Below are 13,450 nucleotides of genomic sequence, written 5' to 3'. Positions count from 1 at the left end.
GAGCCTGGCACACGCAAACTGCCCAGCACTGACAAATTTAATGCTTAGAAAATGTGTTGGGTCTCAGTAATACCAAGGGGCCCACAAAGGCCCTGGCTTGGCTGTCCCTCCCTTCATCTATGACCCTCTGGTGGGAACACCCTCAGAACTCAGGCCTTATAGGAAAATTATAGACTTATACAGGCTACCTCCACAGCAGTCCAAGGCTATTTATATGAAGAATTTGGGGTAGGGGTGGAGTTCACAGCTGCCTTGGGTGGGGAAGTCCAGTTACAGAGGGGCAGGTAAGAAGCCAGAGAGAAAGTTGACACACAGGGGGCATGAGAACACCAGCTGTCTGTCACATAAGTGCTGTGTGACTGTAGATCAACTCTTTGGGTCTTGGTTTCCTTAACTGCAAAATGGGACCATAGTGCCTCCATCACAAAATTGCTCTGAGGCTTGAATGAACGTATAGTGTTTGGCTTTACTGGTTTAGTGGTGGGTCTTGGGTTCAGAGCTGTGCATGATCCGTGGCAATGGCAGTCAACAGGGGGACGGGACCAGAAGGCAGGCAGGCTCCTCCTTCTCTAGCCACTGTCTCCCACACCTCCCCATGTGTGACGTTTCCTAGCCCTAGATCACCATCTCTGCTCCCTTCTGCCTACCCAAGCTTAGAATGCCAGCTTATGCACCATCTTCTCCATGAAGCCCTCGCTGGCTTAGCAATAATATGAACGTAAGGGTTCTGGAGGTGCCTTTGCTGAATGCCCTCAGGGTTCTTGTTCCCTCAAAGGTAGGGACCAGGTCCTCAGACTTCCCCTGGGGAACTTGTTGTACTGACTTCACAGGGTGGTGGAGGACCGGACGAACTCACACAGGAAGCATTTAGGGCAGGCCTAGCACACAGTAAATGCCATGGAAGCATTTGCTCTTTCGATTATTATTATCTAGGCACCCCTACCCCCACAGTCCCAGAACAGGCTGCAAGGGGCTGGGGTGGGAGGTGGGGAGGGGAATGAGTGAAGCAGAAACCAGGAAGAGGGCTTTGCTCCTGCCCTCGTCCCTCTCCTTCCCTCCCTCGCTCCCTTCAACCTGCCTCTCCTTTGTGCTCAGACCACAGAACCCACCCCCTCGCCCCCCTTGAGCCATCTCTGGCTGCCATGCCCTTGCCCTGTGCCCCCCTGGGTCCCCAAAGGCCGTTTCATCACGCCTCAGCTCCCTGCCCCGCCCCCGCCCAACATGTGCGGAGCCCATGGCCTCCTGCCAAGGCCTGGGGCTGCCCACAGAGGCCCAGAGACAGAAATCTCACCGCTCGGTAGGTTTTCTTCTGCCCAGCGTGCTTGGGGGCTTTGCCTGGCTCCGCTGAGCTCTCCACATGCATCGAGTAGATGATGTCAAAGAAATCTTCCACCACAGCGACCCGCTTCAGAGAGATGCCCTCCGGCTCCGACAGGCCATCTGCCCCCTGCGACAGGGTGGACAAGCTGTGTTAGTGTCAGGGATGATGGCAGGGTGAGAGCTGGGCCCTGAGGCCTGGCAACGGGTCGGGGGCAGGGACGGCGCTGCTCCCTGACCCGCAAGGCCTCCAGAGGTAGGTCTGGAGGGTTGGGGGTGGAAGGAGCCTGCCGAAAGAGCCCTAGAGACAGGGGCACCAGAGTCAGGGCGGCTGCTGCTACCAAATCTACCAGAAACAATGGGAAGAGAACGACAACAACGAAAATACAAATTAAAAAACCAAGAGGCTCCATGTTCACAATTTCAGACAGATTGTGCCAGACTCAGGCGGGGAGCTCTCGAATCACATGCTGTGCCAAGACCATCCTGGAAGTCTCTGGGGAGGGGGGGGGTGCTAAATAGATGCAGCCCCATCAGGAGCTCGCCAATTAGCAGTAACCTTTCACTGTGGTCCTGGGCTGGGGTCCCAGGGGAATGGCTCGGATCACCTGGGTGACTCCTGCCTCCACCCTGGCCTTTCTGAAAAGCTTTTCACCGCTGCCGGCCCTCCCCACTCCAGCAGCTGAGCGCCGGCAGCAGACCCAGGCTCTTTGTGTGTGGAGATACAGAGAATAACAGACACAAGGCCACGTGGAGGTGGCGGGGCCTCATGAGCAAGGTGGCCGTGGGCCCCTGAGCCTCTTACAAGGCTGGCAGGGGTGCTGTCAGCTGGTCCTGAAAAGGTGTGCCAGGATTGAGAAGGGGGTCCTGCTGCTGGGCAGACACCTGCTGTCTCCCACCAGCAGGGATGGGAGGGAACCAGGAAACTGTAGGGCATGAGGCTGGGGGGGGGTGGTGTGTGGCCGGGTCCATAAGGGAGCAGACTGCAGAGTGAGGTCTTTATTCATAGGGCACAGGATACACACATGCTCGGGGACACCCGGCTCTTAGCCATCATCTCCCTATGGGGAGACCTGGAGAGCTCTGGGGAGCTTCACAGATTAAGAGCAACCAGGTGTGTGTGTGTGTGTGTGTGTGTGTGTGTGTGTGTAGGGGGAAGATGGGGGAAAAGGAGATAGGATAGTCTCTAAAACTGTCCAAAACACAAATCTCCCAGAGAATTCTTTCCTAAAGGATCTTGCTCACGGCTCAAGAACATCAGCTCTATGAGGATGTGCACTTCATCTCTTGGCTCTTGCCTGTCTCCCTAGCACCTAGAACAATGCCGGACACATACTAGGCTCAGTAAATAACCGAACGCCTGACTGACTATAAGCAGCAGCCAGGCAGGGTAGTTGAGACATACGCTTCCTCAGTTTGCGGCCCATCATCGAAGTGGCTGTGTGACCCTCAGCCGTTATTTTGCTTCTCTAATCCTCAGCTCCTTTATCTAGAAAAGGGGGATAACAGAAGCACCTTTCCTATGAGCTACAGAGAGGAAGAACTGAGATGCGTGTGGAACACTTAGCAGCAAGCCCAGCCCATAGGAACTGCTACACAAATACTATAATTAAGAAGGGCTTTGTCGTTTCCTTAGCTAGTTTCCATAGCTAGTTTCCCCTAGCTATGATAGGGCTGAACATTGTGACAAGCCTGGGAGGTTGTTGGGGTCAGGACCTGCCTGTGGTATGGTGCCTAGTAAGTGGCAGAGCTGGTTTAAGACCTCGGTCTTTGCAGTCCAAGGAAAACAGAGGCGGTGCTAAATGGGACACTTGCTCACAGAACATTCTGGCCACAGACGGGGCTTGGTTTTGTCCAGCAACTTTCCCAATATGCCATGATGGGCAAATAGGGCTGTCTCTTTGCCAGTGGCCCACTTGAGAGCAGATGGGTATCTGGAGTGGAGGGTGCCAAATCCTACAGCCAGTGGGCAGCATCCGTGGGTGGTGACCCTGGGTGGTGACCCTATTGGCCCTGTACAGCTCCTCTTGCCAATGGCTTCCTTCCTAGTCAGGATCCATTTCAATGGGGACTTCTCAGATAGCATGCATCTGGTGTGTGGTGTGTGGTGTGTGTGTGTGTGTGTGTGTGTGTGTGTAGGAGGAGCTGCCTGCTGGTCCTGCTTCCTTGCTGTGAGATTGTGGGCAAACTCTTCAGCCTCCCTGAGCTTCACTTATGAGCTGAGCTGTAAAATTCCATGACTCTTCTTTTCTTAAACTCTCTCAGGAGTTACCGTTACCTCTTTCCTGGGGGTATCTGAAGTCCCCTCTGACGTCCTGGGCCATCTGTAAACGGGGCTCATCAGTGACAAACTTGATCATTAGCTGACTTGTAACTACCCAGCATTTTGGGGATCTTCAAATACTGCTGTGACAGAGTTGGATGAGACAAATATTATGACAGTCCAGTAATAATATCCTTCTAACCAGAGGTTCATGTTGGCAAAAACTAACAAAAGGATCATAAGAATAAAAATATAACTGGGTTTCTATTTCTTGAGCTGGGTGGTAGTTTTACAGGTGTGTTTGGTTTGTAAAGAGCCATTAATCTAAACTTTACAATCTGTGTACTTTTCTATATGTCTGCTAAGCTTTAATAGAAAAAAAGTATATTAAAAAAAGTATAATGAGGTGGGTAGTTCCACAACATTTTGATAATCTGAATCTAGAGGCATAATGAGGGGCTTAGCTGCTTAAAAGTGAATAGACCTCTCTGCTTGTAAAACCATTTCAAGCAAGAATGTAGACACCTCTGGAAAATGGAGATAAAATTTGGTGGGAAGGAATGTAGAAAGAAAATAATCTGATGAAAGACAGTATTTCAGGTAAGTGAAATGGAAAGTGTCCCCTAACCAGCTTGGTGACCTTGGGCAGGTTCCTTCTTGACCTTTTTTTTTCTTTTTTTTTTTAATTTTAAGTAATCTCTACACCCAATGTGGGGCTTGAACTCACAACCCTGAGATCAAGAGTTGCATGCTCCACCAACTGAGCCAGTCAGGCACCCCACTTCTTGACCTCCTGAAACTCAGTTTCCTCACCTGTAAAATGGGCCTAGAAAGTCCTTGTTGGCTGTTCCAAAGATTAGGCTAAGAGTGTATGTCAGACATCTGGCACATATAGGCTTGTAAATGTTCATCTCTTCCCTCTGGACCCACTGAATTTGGACATTTTGTGTTTAGGAATTTGCTCTTATGTCCTGTCCCTCTGATCCATTCAGGTTACAGCACGGGTCCCCCAAGGCAATACCCACCATCAGAGGAGATGCATAGTCCTATGCAATTCCTAAGTAACATGCTAAGGCTGTCACACAAACTTAAAATAAATTTTCTGAAAGTCAAGGTGTAACTAACCAACCCAGATTAAACAGCAAACCTCACTGCCCAGTGCCTGGCCCATCTCTGTCCCAGCCTTTCACCCCCATTCTAAGGCAGACACGAGTACCCAACAGCTTTGTACCTGGTCCAATGTGACTACAAAATTGCCCCAAAGAAACTCTTCAGGGATCATTTTCAGTAGCTCCCGCTTTAAAAATCTATTGTGATCTCCCCTGATGTTCAAACCTGGGTCCTATAACTGGTCTCTCTCAACTGCAGAGATGTACACGGGAAAGGAAAGGGCTTGTAAGCAACCCAAATTCAAACCACACAAGGTCTGCAGAGCCCCACCTTGAACTGTCCTCTGGTGAGCTGTGGCCACCTGGACACCATGTGTGCTACACCCTAAGGGAAGAACACCAGGATATCTGTCTGTCCTTCAAGGAGAACCCTGGGAAGAGAACAAAGGGATCCCACGGCAGTCACGTGCGAGACATCTCTGCCATGCCCTGCATCCATAGAGGTAATAACCTTCATGCTAAGTGCTGCAGGAGAGCCATGCCTTCCTTAGCTGAGAATCCAGACACAGTGCTATAAGGCAAGAGCTGGTAATTAAAGGAGCAGAAAGCACCTTCCCCATAGCCGTGGGATGCCCCTGCCAACCACTTCTGCTTTGTACCCAAATTAGCTTAATCTGATCCATGGCCCTAAGCAAGCTGGGCCTTGGCTTGACAAAGCTCACTTCATTTACAGGCTGAATGAAGAGGGGGCCCAGAGCCTCCTGACTCACCCCGGCTTCCTGGGACCGCCAGCCAGGAGTGATGGAACGGAACCCTGAAGCACCTCAAGGGAAAAGCCATGAGAAATACACGGTCAGTTGCGCAGGACCAACCTCTGGGGCCTTCCTGCTTGGGGAAGAGTATTGCCATGGCAACACACTACATCCTTTCGAACCAGCCAACTCCAAAACAGCCAGTCAGACCCAGGCCAACAAAAACAGGCATGGCAATAGTTTTAAAGATTTCACAGAGCTACGACCTTTCTTGGACATCACCATCTTCCTTTAAAGCAGTCCATGTGGATTCTAAACTAAAGGCCAGGTTGCGAATTATGGAGGAAATCACCAAACGTCTGCTTATATACTGCTCGTGTTTCAAGAATATTTACAGCAGTGGCCCCAAAGGGTGGTCCCTAGACTGTTTGAGTTCGCATCACCTGGGGACTTGATAGAAATGCAAATTCTCCGGCCCCACCTCAGACCCACCAAATCTCACTTTCTGGGGGTTTTAACAGGGCTTCCCGGATGATTCTGACGCACAACAGATTTTGAGGAATGCTGATCAGAATGTCTCCATGATTCGGACAGGGAGGTAACGAGTAAAGAAACTGGTATTGGCTCATTCAGTATATGCTTGCTCTGTGCTTCTAGGCCTAATATTATTTTCTTCTCCTTCACTGAAGGCCAGTTTTCCTGATGGTGAGAACAAAAGAATCTTCCTGGGCAACGCTGGTATAAATTCAAAACACCTGTCCAGAGACTTCATGCAAATTATGAGTAGAAAGGGCAGGAGTGCCCGGCGTCCTGACATCAGATTTTTAAGTCCTCCCTGGCAAAAGTAATTAACACTTCAGTGGGTCACCCCTTGACAGGTCTTTTCTGGCTTCCTCAGTTTCCTCAACTGATCTGAATGCTCAGGACCAGGAGGATTGTGACACCAGGACTGCAAACCTACCCGGAAGAGACGAGCATATCTTGCCAGGCCATTAGGTCCCTGGCCAGGGTGGCCTCCCTCAGGTGAGCTGCCGAATCTGCCTGAGCCTTGCCTGTCTTCCCACCAAGCCAATTAAACAGACCCCCGTCCAACGGCTGATGGATTTCAGGCCTGTCATCTCCACTGGAACTTCGAAGTCACTCGCTGGTAATAAGTCGCACACCCATCGAGATGGGCTCCCTGTTTCCGGTCATGAGGGTGCTGGCTAGTGCATCACCACAATAAGAGCAGCGTGTGCTAGGGGCGCCTGGGTGGCGCAGTCGGTTAAGCGTCCGACTTCAGCCAGGTCACGATCTCGCGGTCCGTGAGTTCGAGCCCCGCGTCAGGCTCTGGGCTGATGGCTCGGAGCCTGGAGCCTGTTTCCGATTCTGTGTCTCCCTCTCTCTCTGCCCCTCCCCCGTTCATGCTCTGTCTCTCTCTGTCCCAAAAATAAATAAAAAACGTTGAAAAAAAAAATTAAAAAAAAAAAAAAAAAAAAAGCAGCGTGTGCCTCCCAGCAATGAGGAGGCCATGGCTGAGGGGATGTGGCTAAATAGCACCGACATGTCTCAACTGGGTTCCTACAGCAGAGGAAGAAACCACATAGAAAGTCCTTAGGATGTGGCCTTCTGGTGCATTTCAGGGCCGGCTCTTGACAAAGCATACAAATCAACAAGATCGCCATCAGAGGAGAAAGTCAGTCAGCAGAAGAACCCACCCCCGGGGGGAGACACCTCTGGCTACCACTTATGTGGGACTCTAGGACTTCAGGGGGTTGATTGCACAGGCAAATGTGAGGATGCTGTGCTGTCCTATCTCGGCCAGCCGGCTAAGTGGCTGCCATTACAGCCAAAGTTCCTGCAAATATCAGCTGCATGCTACTTTCAACTTCTGGAACTGGGGCTGTTCCTCCTGTCCCCCAAACCATACTTTAATAAATTCAGGAAGGGCTGAGGTTTTGCAAGTGGGGGTAGCAGTTTGGGGACGGGGTGGGGGGGTTCCTACAAAGTCTCCTTCCGGCTCCTGGCAAGGCTGAAAGAAGACCCGACAGGGAGGAGTCAGCCTCCTGCAAAGGGTTCTCAGAGGCAAAGGAAAGAGGTGGACGGGAAATTTATAAGCCACCCTAAACTGAGAGACTGAAAAGAAGAAAACTGGAATGAAGACCCGCACCCAGAGAGCCAGAAATTTTCTCAACAGAACCCCCACGAGAAGCCAGTCATCGTTAGTAAAGCTAGGCATTCAGGTGATGGAGGGGAGGGCATTGCCTAAATGGAACAAGGACGGCATTTGAATATCTCTCAGTTATAAATACTACCTACTGTGGGCTGGAAACCAAAACCAAAACCAAACAAAACACCAACCCTCTAAAACAAAGATGCACCAGAATTTTAGGACCCACAGTTGCAATGAGCTCTGGAGGCCTGGATGGTGAGGGAGGAGACCACACCCCTGATAAATAAATAAATACGTAAACAAGGCGCTGAGGACTCAGTGTAGCACCTGCCTCCTCTCCACCCCTTTGCACAATTTCCAACTGCTAGTGCGGGCCGCCACGGCGGCGCACCTGCCATCTGGAACAGGCCTCACATATTTCCAAGACCTCCTTTCTGCTTCGCTGAACCTCCATCTTCTTTCAAATCACGCCGGGGACCAAAATGCACACCCCAGGCCACAGAAAGGTGCCTGGGATCAGCCCCCCGAACGACAGCGCTACCTTTGAGGGATGCCATATCCTTCAAGCAGTTCTGAATATTTCTTTTTCTTTTCTTTTTCCTTTCCTTTCCTTTTTTTTTTTTTTTTTTTTTTTTTAATTTTTTGGTTAGCTCTGGGATGTCTGGAAAGGATGAGGGAGAAAGGGTGGGAAGGGAAAAGAGTCAAAGGGTCCCCCTTTTGGCAGGAAGGGGCAATGACCCCAGGTTAAGGGATGAAGGGAAAGAGCAGCCAAGGGCACTGTGGGGCAGGAGGAGGGGAATGGGGGTGGGGGTCCGGGCCTGACTCCGGGATTCTGGGCTGGGGGTGCCCTTGAGGCCCCAGTGCCCTAGGGGTAAGGTCACAGGCCTGAAGACAATCCAGCCCTGACCCTGGCCAAAGGATGGCCTGCCTGGGCCTCAGTTTCCTCCTGTGTCGAGGTGATACAATGTGACAGGACGGCTGTTGGAACGCGAGTGGCGCACAAATAGCGCCTACCCTGGGCGAGACCCCCATAAATGACCGCTGTCGCGACCACTCCGAAAGGGTGCGTTCCAGGACTCTGGGGACCCGCCTCCCTCGGGCGCCGCGGCCAAGGACCGGGAATGGGGTCGCTGAGGGGGGGCTTCTAGGCGGAAGGGGGCGGCTCTGAGCCAAGCAGGCCCTGCGGGCGGGTCCCTCCGGGGCCGCGGCGGGCGGCCTGGCGCGCTAACGAGCGGAGGCCCCAGGTGCGGGCCCCACCCTGCGCTGGGGTGGGGGGTAAGGGGGAGCTCGAGGGGGAGGGGAGGGCCCGCGCGCTAATGACTGTTGACAGCGCGCGCAGGGGCCGGCCGGGCCGCGCGCGCCACTGACAGCTGCTCGGGCGGGGGGGCGGGGCGCGGGGCGCAGGGCGGGGGTGAGGCCGCTCTCGCTTCCCCCCACGGCGCACGCGCGTGCGCCTCGGCGGGGAGGGGCGGGGAGAAGCGGGGAGGGGCGGGGAGGTGCGCGCGCGCCGGGCCCGGGTTCGGAGGGCCTGCTGGAGCGGCTCGCGCGGGCTCCTCGCGGGCAGGCAGGTAATGAGAGTAACCATGGCAACCCACCAGAGGAAGTGTATTCTGCAGGAGACGTTAATCCCCTCTCCCCGGAGCTGGGACAGCCTGACTTTCCATTCTCACACAGTAATTAGATACCAGCTGTCAGTGCAGGGGGGACGGCTCCGCGGCTGCAGCCCGGCTGGGGGGGGGGGGGGCGCACAAAGGGGGCGGGGGGGGGGGACGCGGGGAGGAGGGCGTTAAAGACACAGGGACGCTTTCGGGCTGTGGGCCAGGGTGACGCGCCTCCCCCCCGTCGCCAGCCTCCAGGCGCGCGTCCGCTCACCTGGAGACCCCGCCCGCGCGGGGCCCCGCCCACTCCACACGCACCTGCTGCGCGCCCGCGCGCCCGCCAGCCCGCCCTCGCGTTCCCCCCTCTCCCAGCCCCGCCTCCCCACTCCCAGCGCACCTGCCCTGCGCCCGCTCCCTCCCCCGCGCCCCCGCCAACCATCCCCGGGACGCTGCCCACCTGTCCTTTGTGCGGGCTGGTACCATTCGATCTGGCCAGCTCTCCTTCAGGGAGCGCCCGCTATGTGCCAGGCGCTGTGCCAAGCCTGATCTGTGTAATCCTCACAGACCCTGTGCGGTAGGAGCCTGTGCTGTTCCCCGCCCAAGGCGCAGCGGGGTGTGGCCATTTGCCCGGGGTCACGCAGAATTGAACCCCCATCCCGATGCCCATTTAACCACCAAGCTACAGCGCCTCCCCATCGCCTCCACATCCGTTATAGCTTTCGGGGGCCTCCCAACAGCTCAAGGAGACAAAACAGTCACACTGGTAGCTGGCATCGTGGTGCACTTAATGTGTGCCAGATATTCACTGCCTCATTTCACTTTCCCAGCAGCTCTGGGAGGTTTATTACCCTCATCTCAGAGGTGAGGAAACTGAGGCACAGAAAGCTGAGGCGACTGGCATGCCCACGGTCAGGATGAACAGAGTGGTGGAGCTGGGATTCAAACCCAGGCAGTCGGACGCCAGGATCCATGCTCCCAGCTACTGGGCACTATTAACTGCACCCCCAGGTTCCTGGTGGCTGGAATGCAACCCAGGTCTTTCACTGTTCAGCCCACCCACATCCCACATCAGTGAGGAACTGTCTCTTACATAGCCATACCTGAGAAATCTAAGAAGTTCCTAGGCCTAAAGCTACTGCCACATCCCTAGTTTCTACCAGGCCTCCCAGGAGCCGTTGCTGTCGCCGTAGGTAGACACTGGGAAATCATTCTAGGCCAGCCTCTCCGTTTCCCAGGTAGGAAAACCAAGACCACCAAGGCCGAAGTCTAGCCCGAGGAGGAGACATCCTGGTGGAGACTTTGGGGGGAGTTCAGTCCCCAAAGGCCCAGCTGTACCTCCTGCCTCCTACCCCACAATCAGGTCTGTGGTGGGCACATCAAGGAGGGGCAGGAAGTGCTGAGAAGCAGAGCAGGCTCCTGTCCCCAGTGGCAGCCGGTGTCTGGGGCTGGAGGAGGCTATCTGATCCCTTCCCCGCTGCCCCGGCCATGACCTCCTCCCTCCCTCCATCTCTCCCTCCTCCCTGAAGGCCAGAGTAGCCAGCACCCTGGGCTGCAGCTGAGAACCCTGTGTTCCCCAACCTGGCCCGCATTCCTGGGGGAGGAGGGGTTGGGGGAGGCTGGGCCAAGGGCGTTAGGGACAGGGGTACCCCTGAGGCCGCCCCACCCTATGCAGGCCAAGGCAGGGCTGCCTCCAACCTCACCGTTTCCTGCCTCCGCTCTCCCCATCTCTCAGTAGCGGAGCTGCCTAAATTTGGCTCCAGGAGGGAATGGGGGAGGCGGCAGCAGGCGGGTGCTGTCAGAGGCCAGGGCGCAGCTCCCTGTCTAGCCGGCTGGCATTTTTGCTGTCTGGAGGAGGGCAAGGGGGGGGGGGGGCAGCAGCTCTCTCTGGGAAAGGGAGATGTTCGTACCTCCTGACATGCACTGAGTAATGTGCAAACGACATACAAACTGAGCTTCAAATCAGCATCCTAGCCAGGGAACAGCTTGGGTGCTGCTTTTGGGATGAGAACAGAAGGACCAGTGGCCCACTCCCTAGGGGCTCCAGTTGGGGCTGAGTGGAGGGGTACAAGAGTGTCCAGGGCTGGGAGTTGGGAGATTCGGTTTCTCACCAGGTATAGCTTTGGGGCTTCAGCGACTGGACCCTCTGCGTCCCAGCCTGAGGGCAGAGCTGTGGCTTTCTGTGCCTGCTCTGGCATAGTGCTTGGCACACCCTGTCACACGGTTAAGCACATGAGTTCTGCATCCACTTTGTGCAGGTTTGAACCCTGGCTCTCCACTGGTGAATTCCTCAACCGTGTACCCAGATGAATAGGGAGTGAGATTGTGCATCCCTTTTAGTACAGCCACTTCCCTTCCCGGAAAGTTGGGCATAGGGGCATGGCCTAAAGGAACATGGGCTTTGGAATCAGACCTAGATTCCAGGTGTGGTTCAGCCAGCAAGGCTCTGTGGGTCTCACTCCCCTTATCCGAGAAATGGGTTCAGGATCTCAAGGTCAGTTGGGATGTTCCTGGGGGGGCCTGGCACACAGTAGGCAGGCGCCCCAGAAGTCTTCCCACTGGCCTCAAGTCATGGCTCTCTGCATTCATCCAACTAATTTCTCTGTCCTGTCCCCATCTCCCCTCTCCTCTTTGCCCTCTATCCTGGTTTTCCTCTTTTCTCTAGATAGTTATAAATTTCTCGCAGTCTCTCTCCTCCCGTTCTCCTCACTTGTCTTAGTCACCTCAGACACGTCACTGCCTCTTAGAGTCTCAGTCTGCACATCTGCTAAATGGGGTTCATGGGAGGTGGATGATGAGCTCTGTCTGGAATCTGGGGTGCAACGGGCACTTGACAGGTGGCAACTCTTCTTTACGAGGCCTCCCCTCCCCATGTGTCATCCCAAATGACCAGGAGGGGTGGGCTGTGCCCTCAGCTCTATCGGGTACAGGGCGTTGGGGCCCTGCTTCTCAGTAACTCTGTTTAACCCCAGATAAGTGCTCTCCTGCCCCTCGGCCGGGGCTGATATGAGCTGAATCCAGCTTCCTGCCACCCAAAAGCCACTTCCTGCCAAACTTGAGCTGATACCAGAAGAACTTGTTTTCTGTGCACAGAGCAGTCCTTGGTGGGGCAGCCATCCGCCTGCCCGCCCCGGGTGTGAACATTTTTTCCATTTGCCTGTCTGCCTGGTGGGGATGGGCTGGGGAGGATGAGGACTCTGCCCTCTTCACCTCTGAACCCTAAACCTGCCCGTCCTGCCCCGCCCCACAGTAGCCGCCTATCCTGCCAGCCATCCCCGGAAGGGTGCCAAGTGCCCCTTTGGACCCAGACAGACATGTGTAGGCACATGTGATACACAGGCTGACACAGCCACACACACACCCAGTCACTTTGACAGAGTCCCCACAGCCATGGGCATTTGGGGAAGGGCTCCAGGAGGCATGTGTGTGACACCGTCAGACATAGACTCGCACCTGGGCACCGGAGAGAATTCCACACAGCTATACCCAGTCTCAGAGCCACTCACACACATGCACACAGATAGGAATCTCCCATGGAGCTCCCCACACTTGCCCAGCACCCCGCTTCCAGATGTGGTCATTGATTCAACAAATACTCTTTAAGGATCTGCTCTGTGCCAGGCCTTGGGTAACCCATAGTAAGAATTATTGAAATGGTAACAGATAATTAGGTGACCTGTGGTGCTGCCTCAGTTGCCTTATCTGTGCAAGAAGGAAAAGAGCCCTACCCCACAGGGCTGTTGGGAGGGTTACTGAGCTAACACATGCCACAGCCCTGGGCTATCGCCCCAAGTGACCAGGAGGAGTGGGGCTGTACCCTCAGACATAGCGCCATCTACGTTAGGCTATCTTAGTTAGCCTGGAGCATCCTGTACCCAGCACCATGCTGAGATCCCACGTACGTTACCTCCTGAGTCCTGGCCCCAGCCCCGGCGGCTAAGGTCATTGTCCCCGTTTTCACAGATGAGGAAACTGAGGCTCAGGGGAGAGGCCCAGAGTCCTCAGGGTGCCCCCACTCACCCTGTCCCCTGCCACACTCTCACTTTGCTGCTCCAGCCTGCCCCACTACCCACCCACATGCCCACCCCCACCCACACACACTGTTGCCTCTTCCTGGAATGCCCTTGCCACGGGTCTTGGCATGACCAGCTCCTTCTGAACTGCCTACTTACACAGCAACTCCCAAAAGCCCACGTCAGCCCCTGTTTGCTTCCCTCAGAACACTTATCATTTGTGAAACAGTAACCCGCCCCCCCCACTGG

The 13,450-nt window shown here is 54.8% G+C and overlaps 1 protein-coding gene across 2 annotated transcripts in view; it reads right to left on the bottom strand.

Annotated features, from left to right (window-relative positions):
* NOL4L (nucleolar protein 4 like) overlaps positions 1 to 13,450 on the bottom strand; it is a 123,607-nt gene that overhangs the window by 71,892 nt on the left and 38,265 nt on the right. Inside the window, exons 1-2 of one of the 2 annotated variants that reach the window (XM_019458817.2) lie at positions 3,596 to 3,673; positions 1,292 to 1,447 (exon numbers count right to left, since the gene is read on the bottom strand). In XM_019458817.2, the coding sequence (XP_019314362.2) occupies positions 1,292 to 1,447; positions 3,596 to 3,658 (219 nt within the window). In that variant the 5' untranslated portion in view covers positions 3,659 to 3,673. Of the gene's footprint in view, positions 1 to 1,291; positions 1,448 to 3,595; positions 3,674 to 13,450 lie in introns of those variants that run through there. The other variant, XM_019458816.2, reaches the window with a different exon arrangement.

This window comes from Panthera pardus, unplaced genomic scaffold (genome assembly GCF_024362965.1).
Source record: "Panthera pardus isolate Hobbes unplaced genomic scaffold, ASM2436296v1 HiC_scaffold_25, whole genome shotgun sequence".
Lineage (NCBI taxonomy): Eukaryota > Metazoa > Chordata > Mammalia > Carnivora > Felidae > Panthera > Panthera pardus.
Note: the sequence above shows the minus strand (reverse complement) of the source record. Positions and strands in the feature narration are given on the sequence as shown.